A 20,203-nucleotide genomic window follows, 5' to 3' on the forward strand; every position below is an offset into this window, starting at 1 on the left:
AAGTAATCTAGGTTTATTAGAAAACCTAGGCAGCTTTTTAAAAACTTTGATAAGTTTTTCAGTGGTCCTATTTCCTCCCACAAAAGGATCCATTTAATGCAATGTCCTTGTTTTCAAGTTCTCCAGAAGGGAAGGGATTTTCTTTTGAAATGACAGTTCTCTCTTGCCAGGGAGGATATATCTAAGAATGGAGTACAATTTTCATTATGCTGCCCTCACTCACTCTTTGACTGTCCCGATATTTTCGTTATGGGTTTCTAGAGTTGACCATTTTTGCCTCAAGAGGCCAGTAAATTTTTAAATAGTGATTAAGAACAAACACGGAAAGATATCTATGCATAAAATACTGGAAGGAAATGGATTCAAATAACAGGACTCTTTGGGATTCTTTTTTATCTACTTTGGTTTTAATCTTTCCCGATTTCTTTACTGAAGTAAATTTTATTTTGTAAAATCAGTATGATTCATATACAGAGAAAAGTCAAATGAGATGTGAATTGGAACAATATAAAGAGTTTAAGATACTAGAACCCATATGACTCTATTGCTTAGATACCCATCTTCATATCATCTATTTGGTAACTTGACATAGGATTACATCCTCCTCCTTTGTTGAAGTTATACTACTTAGTTATTCAATGAGTAATAACTCTATATTAAATATTGTGAATTCTATAATTTGTTTTGAATTTTAAGAATAAGTAGACTATGAGAAATACTATAGCTGATAAAAATTAAGAACATGAAAAAAATATACAATTCTCACTCGACATTCTAGCAACTCATTCAGTACTGAGTGGTAGCTAGAGAAAATATGGTACAGATAATGCCCAGAAACACTAAATAGTAACATAATTCACAAAAGTTGAGATGTTTGGGGAAGCAGCAGTGTAAGTAGGCAATTGTGCTAAATTATTCATCAGAGTTTAAACCGAGAGACATAGGCAAAAGTATATTAGAATTCTGTTGTGGGAACCAAAAAATAAAATCAGAAACTCTTAAAAAAAAAAAAAGAAAAAACTACTCTTGGGAGTTTAGGCAGAGAAAGTTGTGCCCTGTTATTGAATTATAATTCATTTACCATGTGTTCCTACGACATTTATAATTATGAAACAATTTTCAAATTTATTATGTAGTAGGTCTAGATATCAGGGAATTGTTAGGCATATTATTAGGTAATGTGATTGTTTTGTCAATAAAATACTTATTAAAACCTCCAGGGTGTAAGATGTATCAGCCAGTTTAACAATTCAAAAGAATGTCCCCAAAGCTTACAGCACGTGTATCTGCTACAGACATTATAAGGCACAGAGAAGCATTGTAGGCATCAAGAGGAAAGAAAAATAAAAGGGTACAAGGGCTATTTCCCCTGCTTTGAAGCTTTGCCAAATCTACAGGTCTCCGAGGGGAACTATATTTGTTACATATGGAGCTGGGGAGTCATTACCTCTTTGCCTTGATCACAGAAGTCTGTCTATGTCTTCAGCCTGCAGGGATCCCGGTGTTCCATCGCCTGTGAGGATGGACAGTACTTCAACGGCCAGGACTGTCAGCCCTGCCACCGCTTCTGCGCCACTTGTGCTGGTACCTTCTCCCCCAGTCCTTTCATTTATTCTTCTGGCTCTGGTTTATTTGTTCTTAGCCATCGCTCCTGCAAACCCACTTAATATTTTTAAAGTAAATGCTAGAAAAGCATATTTCTCTTCCAATAATCATGTATGTATTCTCATCAAAAGTCAGCCCTCAGCATCCTATACTGAGAAATTTAAATATTGAGAAATTTAAATACCCCGGTGAAAGCTCCTCTTTCCAAATGATGTGATGTTTTTGGCAAATGGGTGCAATTTAAAATGGGGGTGTTTTTTCCCCAAAGAATTTTTTAAAAAGTATAAATATTAAACTATAATTCTTAAAATTACAGCATGTTAGTAGCCTTTTCACAAACTGTGTGGGAAGCAGCCATCATGCAACCTCTTCTGAGGTTGTTTTTGTTTCCTGCATTTGTCTTGTTTTTAAGGGGCAGGCGCTGACGGATGCATTAATTGCACAGAGGGCTACTTCATGGAGGATGGGAGATGTGTGCAGAGCTGTAGTATCAGCTATTACTTTGACCACTCTTCAGAGCATGGATACAAATCCTGCAAAAAGTAAGTGGATCCACCCCTCAAGCCCTAGAAATTAGTTACCGGGTTCCTTATTTGACTGTCTTCATAAATAATATGAAACAGAATTATTCATGATAAAATAAAGTTCAAACATTTACCTATGGACACTGCCCTAGAGCTTTAACTCAACTTATCTTTGATATTTTTATTCTGTTGCCTTAGGAACACTTTAAAACCTTTAAAGTAATATATATCTCTTTCACACACATGCTTGCTTCCCTTTTAAATCACATTATCTACTTGTTAGATTTTTTTTAATGTCAAGCCCTAGCAATTATTTTAAGATTTTTGTGTCATCTACAAAGAGACATAAGTTTAAGATTATTAAGAGGTTGATAGCAAACATCTTTTTCAATGCCTGATGTGTGAAAGGATGATAAATTGTACATTTTCCCCATAGATGTGATGCTAGCTGTTTGACATGCAGTGGTCCAGGGTTCAAGAACTGTACGAGCTGCCCCAGTGGGTATCTCCTAGACTTAGGAATGTGTCAAATGGGAGCCATCTGCAAGGATGGTGAGTACAACTGCTCTTTTTGATCTTCTGAGCATAGTGTGATCTTTCTACTTTAAAGCCTAATATATTTCCACTTAAACTATCAAGTGTATATCAGATAGAACATGCCCAATCTTTTGTTGGCATTCAGCTTGAACTGATGACCTCAATAGGTTTGTCTTTTCGGTTTGGAGCATATTTTTAATTGCAAGAAGAAATAAATCACCTATAGTACCACTGGCCAAGATGATGCCAGTTAAATTTTTTTAATTGTTTATTTTGTAAAACTTTCAAGCTTTAAATATATGACAAAATTGAGCAGAAAGTACAGAGGTCCCGTATATCCCTTGAACCCACACATGGCCTCCCCATTAACAGTATCCTACACCAGAGCGGTACATTTACATACAGTTGGTGAACTACATTGATACCCAAAGTCCATAGTTTACATTAAGGTTCATTCTTGCTGTTATACATTTCTCCAAAACCAGGGAACGTACAACAATGTGTATCTACCATCTTAATATCATATAGTACAGTTTCACTGCCCCCAAAATCCTGTGTTCCACATATCCTTTCCCCCAACTCCTGGAAACCACATTTTTCTCTCCTCCATAGGTTTGCCTTTTTTAGAATGTCATCTAGTTGGAATCATAATAGCCTTTTCCAGTTAGTTTTTGATGTATTTCTTTTCCATCTTTTGCCATACGTACATGGAATTTTGTATCCTGCTTTTGGAACTAAGCATTAGATAAACATAATTCTATCTTTTTACAAAGTCTTTAGAAATTCTGTTTTTAACAGCATAAAATTCATGTGGAGATGCTATAGTTTATTGCCACTCTATTTGGATCATTTATAATTTTGATATATAAATAATGAATGGAATCATTCATTAAGCCTGTGAGACTAGGAATTAAAGATAGAACCAGGTACAGAGCTTAAAACTTCGAATGATGGTCCATTTTTCTTTCTTTGTACCAGTGGTTCTCAACTAAAATTCCAGGACCTCACAGCTTCCCCAAAGATTGATTGAATTGGTTTTTGGTGTTGCCTGGACATGAATATTTTTAGAAGCTTTTCAGTGTTTCTAATGTACAGCCAGGTTTCAGGACCTCTGACTATTCCATGCCCCCTGACAACTGGGCAAATGCTAAGTTCCCTCACGTCTCTAGCCTCAGTTTCCCCATCTGTAAATTGATTTTAAGTTATTCCAACTTCAACATTTTGTGAACTTTGACTCTCATAATGTATGCTGATGAGGCCCTAAAATTTGTCCCTAAATTTTACGCACACATCTCAAAACATCATATAAATTATTTTGAACCACTGCCATTCTAAACATCTTTGGATTGTCATGAAGATAGGAAAAAAAGCATGCATTTGGAACAGTCTTCCCTGAAAGATCATTCTCCTGGGTTTCTTCTTTGTCTTCCTTTGAATGGCTCCTCTTCTAGAAATTTCACAGGAAGCAGAATAGTGTTGTGGTTGGAGACTGTGGATTCAGGAGTCAGAATGCTGTTCACATCTGAACCCAGATCTCAGGCAGGTTACAAATTTCTCTGGGCCTTACTTCCCTCATCTATAAAGAATAATAAGGAGGATAATAGTACTGACCTCATATGGTTATTCCATGAGGATTCTCAGAAAGACATCAAAAAGAACTAGACAGGCAGTAGCATTGACAGAACATCATTTATGGTCTCGTTTCCATGAAGCATGATAGGTAACTGCATCTTCATAGCTTTTCTGATGTATCAAGGTCTGGCAGGGAAAGAACAGGCCCACTCAGGCTTTGTGTTCAAGGTTTCCTTGGCCAGGGCTGATTCTCACTGCAAAACACTGGTGACAAGATTGGGTGATGGCAACCCCAGGACCATGTAAGTATCACTTATTAGTTACCAACAGGTACTCCTTACCATTACTTAAAAACAGGGTTCTGCTATATCTGACTACAAGAATTTTCATAAGTTCATAACCTGAAAACAAAGGAAGATTAAGTGGTTGACCCAGGAGATCAACTGATTTGAAATTGTCCCCCATAGAACTTGGTACCAGTCCTTTCAAGGTTTGTAATATTTTAAGTAGTTTCCCTAAACCATGGTAAAACATGGAATAAGTTATGCCAAATGGAACTTTGGTAGAGTATCAGGATTATGGGCGGCAATGGAAAAATAATTTGTAATGAGTCTATTTTCAGGAAAAGAAAGAGTAATGTACTTCCAGTCAAGAAGGCAGAGTAGGTAAACATTGTGCTTATCTCCCACATCAAAATTACAACTATAGAACCACCTGAGGACTATGGGAACAGATCCTATAACTAAGGATATAAAGAGACTGATAAGAGGGACAGAGATACAAAACAAGCAGGTCCCACACCCACAGTGTAGCAATTAAGAATTGGGAGGAATATCTCAGGTACAGAGGCCAGCCACACAAGGCTCCCCAGCCTGGGGAACTAATGCCCATAACATCTAGCCACAAAAAAAGTAGGAATCATGTTCAAGAAAGACACGGGCCACTAGGGACTAGGCGCTGCGGGTCTTAAGGGGCCTGAGCAGAGACTCACTTGCTCTGAGCTCTAGCACAGGAGCAGGAACGTGAAAAGCAACAGGGAGGAACTAAATTGACTAACTTCAGGGTGAGGGCTGGATGTGCTGGCAAACATTGTTCCTTTGCTGAGTTTTCTGCCAAATCAGAGTTCTCCATTAACCTGGATAAAACTGTTCTTCCTGCTCTGGTGATTACCTGGGACTGCACCCAACTCGGACACCCGGAACAAACTTTTCAGCAGCTTTTCTACACAAGCGGACTTGGGCTGTAGATGTTCCTAAAACCTCTCAAAGGTCCATGAATCCCAGATAAGCTATAGCTACCCTCGGCGTGCCCTGTCCCTCTTGCTAAGTGGCCCCAAGCCCAGCACAGGTAGTCCCAGGCCGTGCACAGGCAACAGCTGATCATGGCCTGCATCGGAGCCCCTCTCAAGAGGCCCCAGAACATACCTGGTGGCTGGCTTCAGAGTACCACCCAACCAGCTTCACAGACAATACATTCAAACAGCTGACTTGCCGGCCACCAGAACCCTAGTAAAGCAACTTTCATTCCATGGGGGTCAGCACCCCCACACAATGGCTTGTCCATTGTAGTCATGGCCACTCTTCCAAGCCAGTCAGCCTGAGGGTCAATCCACCCACTAACATGCCAACAACAATCAAGGCTAACCTACCACAGGAGGGCACCCACACAAGAGATATCCCTGGAGTACCTGCTCAGGTGAGCAGGAGACTACACCACTGGGCCCCACAGGACACCTACTACATAAAGCCAAAACCAGAAGATGTAGCAGAGCTACCTAATACATTGACAGAAACATGAGGAGTCAGCCAAAATGAGGAGTCAAATATGTCCCAAATGAACAGGACAATACTCCAGAAAAAAAACTAAATGAAATAGAGACAAGCAATATAGCTTTTGCAGAGTTCTAAACAATGGTTATAAGGATATTCAGTGGCCTTAGAGTAAGAATAGATGAACTCAGAACTTCAACAAAGAGAAACATAAAGAACCAGTCGGAAATAAAGACCACAAAAACTGAAATTAAAAATACATTAGAGGGAATCAGCAGCAGATTAGATGAAGCAGAGGACTGAATCAGAGATCTGGTATACAAGGTAGCAGAAAACACCCAAATGGAACAGCAAAGAGAACATTTTTTATAAAATGGGAATAGTTTAAGGGACCTCTGGGACAGCATCAAACACCAATCAATATTCGCATCATAGGTTTTCAATATCTTGCTCTCTCTTCTCCTTCTGGTCTCCTATTTGAAGAAATAATGACTGAAACTTCCCTAACCTGGCAAAGGAAACAAATATGTAAGTCCAAGAAGCACAGAGTCTCAAACAAGATAAACAGGCCCCACACCAGGACAAATCATAATTAAAATTCCAACAGTTAAAGGGAGAATCTTAAAAGCAGCAAGAGAAAAGCAGTTATGTACATGGAGCTCCCATAACATCACCCGCTGATTTCTCAACAGAAACTTTGCAGTCCACAAGTGACTGAATTATTCAAAGAGATGAAAGGCAAAGATCTACAACCAAGATTACCCAACAAAGCTATCATTTAGAAATGAAGAAGATATAAAGAGCTCCCAGACAAGAAAAAGCTAAGAGTTCATTACCACTAAGCCAGTAGTATAAGAATTGTTAAAGGACTTATTTTAGAAGAAAAAGTAAAAATATGAATAAGAATATAGGAAAGAAAATTCTGACAGGAAAAAACAGTAAAAACAGTGGATTAACCAACTATAAAGCTAGTGCAAAGGTTAAAAGGCAAAAGTAGAAAGATCCTGTGTAATTACAACAATAAGGGATACATACAAAACCTCAAAAAAATTAAAAAATGACACAAACATGGAGGGTATAAGTAAAAATGTTAGTTATTTTAGAATGTATATGAACTTCAGTGACTATCAACTTAAGATAGACTGCTATAAATATAGCTTGGTATATATGAAGCACATGGTAACCACAATCCAAAAATCTATAGTAGGTATATAAGAAAGAGAACGGAATCCAAACAAGATGTTAGAGAAAGTCATCAACATACAAGAGAGCAAGAGAATTAAAAAGAGAACTACAAAAACAAACAAAAATTAATTAATAAAATGGCAATAACTACATACCTATCAATAATTACTTTAAATGTAAATGGCCTAAATGCTCCAATCAAAAGACATAGGGTGGCTGAATGGATAAAAAAAAAAAAACCCATCTATACATATGCTGTGTATGAGACCCACTTCAAAAATTAAAAGACACACAGACTGAATGTAAAGATCTCAAAAAAGATATTTCATTCAAATGGAAACAACAAAACTTAGGTAGCAATACAATATTTATGTCAGACAAAATAGACTTTAAAAGAAAGGCTATAATGAGAGACATTTCATAATTAGGAATCAGTCTAACAAGAGGATATAACTCTTGTAAACATTTACAGACCCAGCGTAGGAGCACCTAAACATATAAAGTAAATATTGATGACATAAAGGCAGAGATCAACATTAGTATTAGGGGACTTTAACACTTCATTGACATCAATGAATAGATCATCCAGACAGATAATCAACTAGAAACAGTGACCTTAAATGACACATTAGACCAGATGAACTTAATTTATATATTTAGAAAATTTCACCAAAAGCAACAGAATATACATTCCAAGGGAGACCACATGTTAGGCCACAAAACAAGTCTCAATAAGAAGACTGATATCATATCAAGCATCTTTGATCATGATTCTATGAAATTAGAAATCGATTACTAGAAGAAAACTGAAAAATACATGAATACATGGAGGGTAAATAACATGCAACTGAACAATGAATTGGTTAGCAATGGGATCAAGAAAGAAATCGGAAGATACCTAGAGACAAATGAAAGCACAATGACTCAAAATCTATGGGACATAGCAAAGCAGTCCTAAGAAGGAAATTCATAGCAATATAGGCCTAACTCAGAACAAGAAAATTCTGAAATAATCTAACCTTACACCTAAAGGAACTAGGAACAAACAAAGCCCAAAGTGAAAAGGAAGGAAATTATAAAGGTCAGAGCAGAAATAAATGAAATAGTCTAAAAAAAACAATAGAAAAGATCAGTGAAACCAAGAGCTGGTTCTTTGAAAAAATAAACAAAATTGATAAACCTTTAACCAGACTCAAGAAAAGAAGGCCCAAATAAAGAAAATCGGGAATGAAAGAGAAGTGACAACCAACACCACAGAAATACAAAGGATTATTAGGAAATACTATGAACAATTACATGCCAACAGATTAGACAACTGGAAAAAGTGGATAAATTCCTAGAAACATACAATCTTCCAAGACTGAATCAGGAAGAAAATCCAAACAGACTGGTAACTACTAACGAAATCGAATCGGTAATCAAAAAACTCCCAACAAACAAAAGTCCTGGGTCAGATGGCTTCACGGGTGAATTTTACCAAACACTCAAAGAATAATTAATATCTATTCTCAACTATTCCAAAAAATTGGACAGAAGGGAAGACTCCCAGACTCATTTTATGAGGCCAGCATTACCCTGAAACCAAATGCAGACAAAGGCATTTCAAAAAAAATTATAGGCCAATACACCTATGAACGCAGATGCAGAAATCTTCAACAAAACATTACCAAACCAAATTCAGCAATACGATATCCACAAATTAACACGATACACCGTATACACCAAATCAAGGATAAAAATCATATGATATCAATAGATGCAGAAAAAAATCATTTGACAATGATCCATTTACGATAAACACTCTCAGCAAAGTGGAGATAGAGGGAACATACCTCAAAATTAATATCCATAAATCGGTTGCATTTTTTGCATACTAATAACAAACTATCAGAAGTTAAGTATACAATCCCATTTACAACTGCATCAAAAAGAATAAAATGCCTAGAAATAATTTAACCAAGGAGGCAAAGGACCTCTTCTCAGAAAACTATAAGACACTGAAGAAAGAAATTAAAAAAACACAAATAAATGGCATGATACATCATGCCCATGGATAGGAAGAATTAACTTCATTAAATTCTCCATACTATCCAAAGCAATCTACAGATTCAGTGCAACCCCTAAGAAAAGACCAATGACATTTTTCACAGAACTACAAGGAATAATCCTAAAATTTACATGGAACCACAAACGACCCCAAATAGCCAATCTTAAAAAAAAGAACAAAGTTGGAGGTATCATGCTAACTGACATCAAACTATACTGTAATCAAAACTACATAGTACTGGCATTAAAACAGACACATACAGCAATGGAACAGATTAGAGAGCTCAGAAATAAACCCATGCCTGTACGCTCAATTATTCTATGACATAGGAGGCAAGAGTGTACAATAGAGTAAAGACAGTCTCTTCAATAAATGGTGCTTGGAAAATGGGACATACACTTGCAAAAGAATGAAACTGAATCATTTTTTTATACCGTACACAAGATTAAAGTCAAAATGGATTAAAGTCTTAAATGTAATACCCGAAACCAGAAAATTCCTAGAAGAAAACATAGGCAGTAAACTCTGACATCACTCTTAGTAATATATTTTTGGATATGTCTCCTTGGGCAAAGGACAGAAAAAAACAAATGGGGACTATATCAGACTAAGAAGTCTTGCATAGTGAAGGAAACCATTAACAAAACAAAAAGACAAACTACTGACTGGAAGAAGATAGTCACCGATAATACACTGGATAAGGGGTTAATATACAAAATATATAAGGAATTCATACAACTTAACACCAAAAAACAATCCTATTAAAATATTGGCAGAAGACCTGCAGACATTTCTCCAGGGGACATACAAATGGCCAATAAACATGAAAAGATACTCAACATCACTAATCATTAGGGAAATGCAAGTAAACCCACAATGAGCTATCACCTCACACCCGTCAGAATGGCTATCATCAATAAGTCAACAAACAAGTATTGGCGAGGATGTGGAGAAAAGGGAACTCTTATGCACTGTTGGTGAGATTGTAAACTGGTGCAGCCACTATGGAAAACATTATAGAGATTCCTCAAAAAATTAAAAACAGAATTACCGTATGACCCACCAAGTCCAATTCTGGGTATTTATCCAAAGAAATCTAAAACACTAATTCAAAAAGATATATGTACCCCTATGTTCATTGCATCATTATTTAAAATAGCCAAGATATCTAGGTGTCTACCAATAGACGAATAAAGAAGTGCTGCCTATATAAAATGTAATGTTTTTCTGCCACAAAAAAAGAATGAAATCTTGCCATTTACAATAACATGGATGGCCCTAGAGAATATTATGCTAAGTGAAATAAGTCAGAGAAAGACAAATACCATATGATACTTATATGTGGAATAAACAAAACAGAAACAAACTCATAGAGAACAAACTGATGATCACCAGACAGGAAGGGGTGGTGTTGAAAAAGGTGAAAGGGATTAAGAAATACAAATTGGCAGTTATAAAAAATAGTCACAGGGATGTAAAGCACGGCATAGGGAATGTAGTCAATAATATTATAATGTCAGATGGTACTAGATTTATCAGGGGGAATCACTTCATAAGCTATATAAATGTTTAGTCACTGTTTTATACCTGAAACTATTATAATATTGTATGTCAAATGTAATTAAAAATTTTTTTTAAAGCAAAGGAATGATAACCACAAATTTCAGAGACTTTACCTCTAGAACTGAAGGAAAATAAGCACATGGCATATCCAAGAGAATCAGAAACACTCTCATTCTGAGTGATGGGTTCCTCAATGTTCATAGTATTGTTATGCTTTCTTACATTATATATTCTTTGTAGGTCTCAGATATTATATATTACAATTATTAAGACCATTAAACTTGTAAAAAAAAAAAAAAACAAGTATTGATAGCTTACCAAGCTTTTCAAATCACATGGCAATTGCATTTAGGGATGTGCTATTTATTCTTTCAACTGTCATATTTCAGTGATTCTAAGACATACCTTTTTTTACATTTTATCACCTCTGAAATCAGATGCACCTTATAATTTATGGCAGCTTACAACTGCTTTTGACCCAGCAGGTTGATGTGACATAGTTGTCATTGCCTGTAAATATAGTCACAAAGATGTCTAATTAACTTAGGCATATGGTTACTACTTCCTGCATTAAATTTAATTACAGTTCATAATTGCTTCAAAAATTAAACTATTGTTCAGTGCACCGACAGTTATTGTATGTGCACAGAAATAAAACAGCATGTTACATAAGTTTAACAAATACTTTCAATAAGTATAAAATTAAAAATTCTAATTGGTAAGTGAATATTGTGTCATCGTTTAATAAGAAGCATTTTTGTCTTGGAAGCACTTAAATCCATTGTCTTAGAGTCAATGAAATGTAGTATAAATGACTGTATACTCTCTGCTCTAGATAATTCTAAAAATAAAAATTCCTTGCTTATGTTATTATTGTTTTCTAATTTATTCTTTTCCAATCTTTTTTTCCTTTCACAAATGGATATCATTTACCGTTGGACTTCAAAATCTCTCCTTGAAAAACAATGCTGTTGACTGAAATCACTTTGGGTGGACCAAATTTCCTCCTTGTTGACTGCTCCTGAATGATCTCTTCCAATCCCCCAATCTGCCTCTCTGGCCAATCAAACCTTCTTCCATGTGTGTACATCATGCTGCTCTCGTCCTCAACTTCCCCTCTCTCTTGCTGACTTCCTGGAAAAAGCAACGGAAGAGTCCTGGGCGGAAGGAGGCTTCTGTATGCTAGTGAAAAAGAACAATCTGTGTCAACGGAAGGTTCTTCAACAACTTTGCTGCAAAACATGTACATTCCAAGGCTGAGCTGCCATCCTAGATTTCTTTGTTTCTGTAGACTTATAGATTACTCCATATTATTATTAAAAAGAAAAAGAGCAAAAAAAAAAAAAAAAAAGCAAGCCACCTTTCTCTTTCTTGCTCTCTTTCTCTCTCTCTCTCTCAAATTTGTGCAGGGAGATGGTGAACTGTTTTGTCAGAACTTAAATGGAAAAAAAAAAATAAACCTACAACAAGCCTACCTTTTATAACTGGGTGTTTAGTGCTAAACAGCCAGAACCACAGAGACAGTATTGTATGACCAAAGCATTTTATGCCAAAATTTGACGTTAAAGTAATGATTTGATTTCCTGCCCTGGTTTTGAAGGTCCATTTTTTTCCTTTTGCATTTACTTGCTTGTTTCCCCTCTGAGACGCCTAAAAGTACCTTTCAAAAAATCACAAGAGCAGACATAGATCAAAATGAAACAAAAAGCTCTTGCATTAGTCATCTTTCATACTTGAGTCCATCATTGGGAGAAATGGCAGAAAACTGGACCTAAGGGCATTAAGAACATCCTGTAGACTTGTGTTCAGTGTCATTTGTCTTAGTTTTTCACAGTTGAACATTGATACTTTCCACATATAATTTACTTCATGATTATGTGGTTTTGGCATTATATTCACTTGATAAGTCTGCTCCACTGGTTTCATCAGATAGACGCTGCTACTGGCTTTTCCATTGTAGATTGGGTTATTTTACACACAGCTGGTCAAATGGGATTGCTCTGCATAGTCAAATTGGTGATGGACAGAATGCAAAGTTACACAAAATAGCTCAGACTGATCCAGCTCCCCCGAAATCCAGAGTGTTCACTTCGTAGACCCTGCACAATCTCTTGGTGCTATCTAGCCATTATCCCCATAGCATTTTTTTAAAAGCCATCAGAAATTCCATTTACTGTGGTGGGAAGCATTTTGGATGTGATACAGGAAATTTTTTCCTGGAGTCAAAAGTTTCTAAAAGGTCCTGTATTTTCTAAGAAATGGAATTTATTTAAATAATATTTAAGCTCGTGCCCAAGTTGGCCGGGAAACATTTTTCAATGGTGCTTATTAGAAGTTTTTTTTCATCTTCTCATTGTCAGAAAATAAAACTGGAAATTGAATATGGGCGGCATGATTGTACCCTCCTGGTTCTGTTATTTTTCCCACTCCTCTGTCCCTCTATAACTGTGCTATGATACACTTGTACACTGAATGTCATTGAGATCATCTGTTTTCTTGGAACTATCTTCACTGGTTTTCTGTGACTCCCTAAACACATCCTAGAATCTTGCAGATCAAATTATGTGGAAATTATTTTGGATCAGTGGTCAGAAATGAGGAAGCCTGATAAATCTTTTTGCCAATTCTGCATTTCTCTGTTTAAAGGAGGATAGACTGATATCATGTTTCCTCATTTTTCATATCAAACTCCATTGGTGACCTCATTTGCTTTGCTAGTGACCAGCCATCTTACAGGCTTTATTTTTACTTCCAAGATGTCACTGGCCTCACAGCTGAGAAGAGGAATGATATTAATATAGATTATTCTAGGAAGGAGCTGGGAAGTACATGCTAAGGTCCCCATTTATGCAACAAGCTAGTAAAAAGACTACCTTGAAAATATTCCTAAGCATTAAAGTTAACATCCAACCCCAGGTGAATAATAGTCTAATGACCCTCTTAATTAGCAATGTAGTGATACTGAGTCACATAATGATTCATAAGTAACTAGGGAATCGACTGATTTGCTGAGCAATTTTCCTTCTCATGACCCTGCAGGCCCTTCTGACCTAAAAAAGGCAAGTTAATCCTGGGTAGGGCATATACAGTCTTGCATTTAAAGGCACAGTCTTTAAGTGGACAAATGTAAGCACAAGCCTAAAGCAAAGTCAAGCAGGTGGCGAAACCAGATTTACCTGCAAAGAAATCCATTTAATGGAACGATCCCATAATATTTGAGGCACAAAGATAAATAACAAAAGATAAAAATAACCATCAATATGACAGCTAAATTCACTGGGGTCCACCAATGCGTGTTCCATTTCCCACTGACCATGCAGGCGCACATCGTGGAAATACTGGTTTAACTACTAGTGTGTTACTGCCTCGTTTATCTACAGATTATTAACTAGAACATAATGCTTTCAAAGTTTAAGTTAATGTTATATATTATGTATAAATATATATATTCATAATGAGATATATGTAATGGATAGTACAAAGTTTGAAGACTTAACAAATGCTCTAACCTTCTAGAGACAAAAGTCCTATCTTCTGTTTTCTTTTGTCTACTTTTAATTAGTGATTCATTGTTAAATCCAAATTCACTTTTACTGAAAAATACTGTACATGTGTAAAATGTTCAGTTGTTTTTTTGTAAAATATAGTAGAACGGTTGTAATTGATACTGGCCAAAATCAATGTTATTCCATATTTTATTTTTTCTATTAAATTAACCTAAGTTCCTGTTTATTTGATCTGTCCATACCCATGTGTAAACGCCTCTGAGAGGGTGAAGTAATGAGAAACTTCTGTTTCCACATAGAAACTGAATATGAAGAAAAGCGTAGAGAGGAATGAAGCATGTAAATAAGGTTGGAAAAGAAAGGTTGAGCAGAGGTGGGAATTGAAAAGGAGTGGGGAAGTAACAGTAGTATAAGAAAGGACCAGTTTAGGTCTGGTCATGAATGTATATCAAATTCCATTTTTAGAAAGGTAGTGAGAAAAATCCATAAAAGCTTGGTGCAGTTTCTATCAGATGGTGTAGATGCCCTCTCCACATATGGGCCATCTGGGCCTGCTCTTTTCCTGGGCTTCCCCAGGCTATGGACTACTGCATACTCACCAGTGGGTTGTACAGAGGGGTGGAGACCACAGGGCTTGGCACGAGTTAGTGGTTGGTGTGAAAGCTGTTAAAAGATGGCCTTATACATTTTATTGGTATCCTACATAAAACTGATAATGGCCATATCCCTGGATGCCTAGAAGATGCCTTTGTCTAAAATCTCCAACACAGGCCACAAGGTGGGACTGAATAGTTACAGGGAAAAACAAAACCCACGCAATGGATTACAGATCTTTTTGAATCCTGCTTGAGTTGCAATCTCTAGGCTTAAAAATTTAATGCATGCCTTCTAGGAACAGAAATGAGAAATCAGTAAAAGCAACAAACAAATTGAGTTCCAATTATGTTTAAAGATCTGGGGATACAAAAAGGTATAAGAGAAATCCCCTGCTGTCATGAAGTCCTATTATAGGGAGGGGAAGAAACTAATCTTACTGGCCACTGTGCTGCATAATATGGGAATATAGAGTATACACGTACTAAGATAAATATATCCTCTCTTAATTCTCAACAAAAACTCTAGAGCATAGGTCCATGTGTTATCCTGTTTACAAATAAGAAAGCCAAGGCATATGGACTTGAAATAAACTGAGATTACATAGCCAGACCCAAAATAATAAAAATCAAATTTAACAGTAAAATAGCAGTAAGCAGTGAATTCTAAACCTCAAATAAATGGAACAGTAAGTTATTAAGTTCAGACAAGCAGAAATTCCTTTGAATTGGACCATTTGGGGTAAGTTTCCTAGAGCAGGTAGAACTAGAAGATGGCTAAGGCTTAACTAAGAAGACAGGAGTGCGGGAAGAATGTTGCTGGCAAACTTGTTGCATAAGATGTTCAGGGAAACAAGCGAATTGTTTTAATGGTCTTAATTAGCCCATTTCTACGAAGGACAGTGAGTCAACATTTGATGGGCTAGTCAAGAAGAATCTACATTTTTATACTTTCCAGAAGACTGCCCATCCTCATCTCCTACATCCATGGAAGATCTTGCTAATAATTAGTATCATCTATGAATTGATTGGAATTTTCTCACTTCCCACCCTACCATCAGGAGCTTGTCGTCATGCTGCTGATTTCTATCAGTCTGTTTTCCACTCAACAATCTACCCTTCATTTTGAGGAAGTCACAAATTGAGTGCTTGGTAGAGAAGAAGTGATTGCTGTAGCAACTACCAAATTAAAGTTTCTCAGTCAAGTGATAGCACTTCAGGCACATCTGGGCATGGAAATATTTAACGCCTTATCCCCCTCATGTAAAAAGACTATCATGCACTTAAATCATAATTACGCACGCATTCTTAACTGCTTTCAAATTATCATTCACCTTCACACAAAGGGCAATGACAGCATTGATGAATATAGAAAAATTGGAGGCAATTGTAAACTATGGTCTGGCCAGTTCAACACTCCCTCTTTCCACCCTCTAATACAAAATAGCAGAGGGCACACAAAGGCAAGCTGTAGCTTGACCTCATCTGACCCAAGCTGGGCCCTGGGCTCCAAACTCATGTCTCAATGACAGAAAGTATAAACCTGCTTCTCTTCCCAGGTTACATCCGTTTCCAAATGTTATTTTTGTTGCAAATCCACAAAATATGAAGTTCTCAGCAGAATACTTTGGACCGATTGACAAATTTAGTAGGGCATAGCCAAGATGGACTTAATTTCACCGTGGCTTGTCGGAACTACTTGGCATCAAGAAATGGGGCTGTAATCCATGTATCATGTCTACTCTTCATCATGAGAGGTGAAAATCTGGCCCAGAGTCAATTCTTGGGCAAGAAAGATGCAGTTTTGCAGCATCGCTAAATCTCAAAGGGCCAGTCTGGGACCTGAGAATGCCAGCAGTTTCTTACCACGCTATACCTACAAGTGAGTTAGGATATTTGAGTATCTTATTACTGAAGGATTTTCTTAATGTCTTCTCTCTAAAGGGCCATTGTTTGGGGGCCTTGCTTTTTTCAGGTCCAGGTGTCAGTCAACAAAAGATATTTTGCATTCCCCCACTAACTAGAAATTTCCTGAAACATTCCCTGAGGCCTGAATTGTGAGACCTTTCTGTATTTTAGAAAAGAATACATTATTTTAAGCATATAGTATTTTTAAGCTGACAGTTTTACTAAATGGTTTTATTTAATTTGGGCCATACCAAAATCAGAGGCCTATAGAGATTAACTTTCCTATGCAAGATTCACAGTTAATAAGGGGTGAGGGTGGGGCTGGGATTCAAGCCCCCAACATCAACCATCTGCACAACACTGCCTCCCTTTTTAAGAGTGCCAGAAAATAATTCCATATTACGTATGTTGCAAGGTGGGGGGTAAGAGTCTTTTCCCAAGTACAGATAGAAAGTGCACTGTATCCCTGGACTTGGCTTTTTCTTTTTGTGAGCCCAAGTTAATGCTTCCATAAATAAATACTAAGTCCTTGTTATATACCAAGGTGCTTCGTGCCCTTTTCAACCTTATAGTCTAATGGAGGACAGACATAAGAACACATGGCTATAACATGAAGCTATTTAAGTGCCTTAAGAGTCCAGAAGAGGGAGCTCACTTTACCAATTAAATATTAAAGGTCCCATGCCCTTGCACAAGCTTTCTAAGGGCGTCCAAAAATAGCTTGAAACATTAAGAACAGAGTTGCCTCAAAAATGAACAAAAGTCAAATTATATTTACAGTCAGTTGCAACTCTTAAGGAATCACACACAATTACATTTAATATAGAACAAAGGTGAATTTTAATATGTTTGATATGATTTAGGAACTACAGAGGTAGGAGAGCCTCTGGGATCTAAATATAACCCTGCAAAGGATGGAGAAATTCACTAGTCATGCTGGGAGGTGGGGGATTATAGTAATATATATTCTTGATCTCCTTCCTCAAGAGTCCCACCTATAGATTCAAATAGCTACTTGATATTTCCCTTCAGATGTCTAATAGACATTTCAAAATTAACATGTCCAATAGACTTGAGACTTCCCAGTACCCTAAATTTATTATCACCAAATGTCTGCCATCACAGTAAATGGTATTACGCCCACCCAAAACCTAAGATTTGTCCTATTTTTTTTGCCCCCAAATCTAATCTATTAGCAAGGTCCCATTAACCACACCTCTACCACACATCTCTAAATGTCCTACTCCCCACTTCATAGTTGTAATTCTGGATCAAACCACCACCATCTCCACCCTGTACTACTGCAGGAGCCTCCTAACTAGGCTCCCTGCTTCTCTTGCCCTCCTTTTCTCCTTTTTCCTCTCCTTCCCCATCCATTCTCCACCTGGATAGCAGAGTGCTATTACAAAAACAAAATCAGATTTCACCTCTCTGCCTATTCACTCGGAATAAAATCTGAACTCCTTACCTGAGATCTGCTGATCTTTCGTGACCCCTCCCCACTTGCTCATCATGTTCTAGTCATACCAACTTTCTTTTTGTTCTTCAAACACAACTACCTTGTGTATCAAGACCCCTGCTCTTCACATGGCTGGTTTCTTATCATTCTATAGGTCTTAATTCGAAAACTGATTCCTTGGAAAGCAGATCCCTCCACTACTCACCCCATACTTGCCCACCCTTTTTGGTCTTTTCACAGCACTTATCACAACATAGCATTCGATGGTTCATTTATTTGTTTATGGTCAGTCCCTCCCACCACTACATCAGCACTATGAAAGCTAGGGCTTTGTCCATCTTGTTCACAGCTTATATGTCTAGCATAGTGCTTTGCTTATAAAACTTTGTGGAATAAAAAGACTTAAGAGAGAAATAACATTTTAACTGTCTTAAAGATGAGCGAGAATTTGTAAATCAAAGGAGGCAAGGATGTTGAAGAAGTAATCTCAAGAGATAAAACCTGTACAGACACAAAACCATCAGAAGGGTTATGAACTGACATGGCAGGGAATGGGCAGGGTAGACAGCTGGAAGGGGGATAAAAAGACCACTGAGGTCAACTTGTAAAGGCTCTTGGATGGGCTGTTGCTATTCTTTCACCTCCTTGTTATCAGTGTCATCAGTCCTCTTTCCAGAGAAGCTAACTGACTTATTCAAGGACCCCACGAAGTCAACCTCAGGCCTCCTACCGACATATTCGAGAAGGATGCATTCAGACAGAATGCTGAGGAGGCTGTATTTGCTTCAGTCCCCAGGGGAATGATGGCTACACTGAGCCAATTAAATGTAAGGACAGGGTACTAAGCGGAGCTTAGCTGTCAGATGAGCTCACATACGGGGAGGCAGCCCGTAGCTTCTCTCCACTGTGATGTACATGGCCAGAGCAAAAAATTTGGCAAGGCCTAGACTTTGGAACAAGGACTTGCTTAAAATCTTCTTTTCCTTCCAAGAGAAAACCTTCTAAGCTGTCATTACCAGAGAAGAGCAAAAGAAAAAGTGATGTGCTAGCACTTCGCATCCCGAACAATGAAAACAATACTAACTCCCATTTTGAAGTACTTCCTATGTGCTAAGCACTGTGCTAAATGCTTTACATGGGCTATTTCATCCAGCACTCCCAGAAGCCTCATTTTATCCTCTTTCTACAAATAGGAAAGCAGATTAGCTAAATGCCTAAGGCACCACATTATTAAACGGATGATCTGGGTTAATTTAAGACAATCTGATATCAGAGACCCCAGATGGAGAAATACAAGAGCCAGGAAGATGTCTGTCAAAATAACTTTCAGCCAATGATCACAGAGCTTGTATCGTGGTTATAGTCGGCCCGCCATGCCCTCAGATTCCACATCCACAATTTCAACCAATTGGGGACTAAAAAGTATTTTTTAAAAGAAAGTAATATTGTAGCTGATGTGTACCATGTATTTAGACATACAATGGTTGTGTCTGTACTGAACATGAACGGATCATTTTTTCTTGTCATTATTCTCTAAACCAGCAGTCCCCAACCTTTTTGGCTCCTATGAGAATCTAATGCCTGATGATCTGAGGTGAAGCTGAAGTGGTGATGCTAGCACTGGGAACAGCTGCAAATACAGATGAAGCTTCACTCACTGGTCCACTGCTCACCTCCTGGTGTGTGGCCCAGTTCTTAACAGGTCATAGACTGGTACAAGTCCATGGCCCAGGGATTTGCGACTCCTGCCCTAAACTATACAGCATAAGGACTATTCACATAGCATTTATACTGTATTAGTTATTATAAATAATCTAGAATGTGCATAGGTTACATATAAATACTACATCATTTTATATAAGGAACCTGGACACCCACCTATTCTGGTATCTACAGGAGGTCCTGGAACCAATCCCCATGGATACCAAGGGATGA

At 37.4% G+C, this 20,203-nt stretch overlaps 1 protein-coding gene across 4 annotated transcripts in view; it reads left to right on the plus strand.

Moving 5' to 3' along the window:
- PCSK5 (proprotein convertase subtilisin/kexin type 5) overlaps positions 1-20,203 on the plus strand; it is a 404,343-nt gene that overhangs the window by 264,006 nt on the left and 120,134 nt on the right. For 2 of the 4 annotated variants that reach the window (XM_015594534.2, XM_025051430.1), the window contains exons 18-20: positions 1,487-1,584; positions 2,018-2,147; positions 2,566-2,681. In XM_015594534.2, the coding sequence (XP_015450020.1) occupies positions 1,487-1,584; positions 2,018-2,147; positions 2,566-2,681 (344 nt within the window). Of the gene's footprint in view, positions 1-1,486; positions 1,585-2,017; positions 2,148-2,565; positions 2,682-11,946; positions 14,535-20,203 lie in introns of those variants that run through there. The other 2 variants (XM_006918450.2, XM_025051431.1) reach the window with 2 other exon arrangements.

The sequence above is a fragment of the Pteropus alecto genome, unplaced genomic scaffold (assembly GCF_000325575.1).
Source record: "Pteropus alecto unplaced genomic scaffold, ASM32557v1 scaffold95, whole genome shotgun sequence".
Lineage (NCBI taxonomy): Eukaryota > Metazoa > Chordata > Mammalia > Chiroptera > Pteropodidae > Pteropus > Pteropus alecto.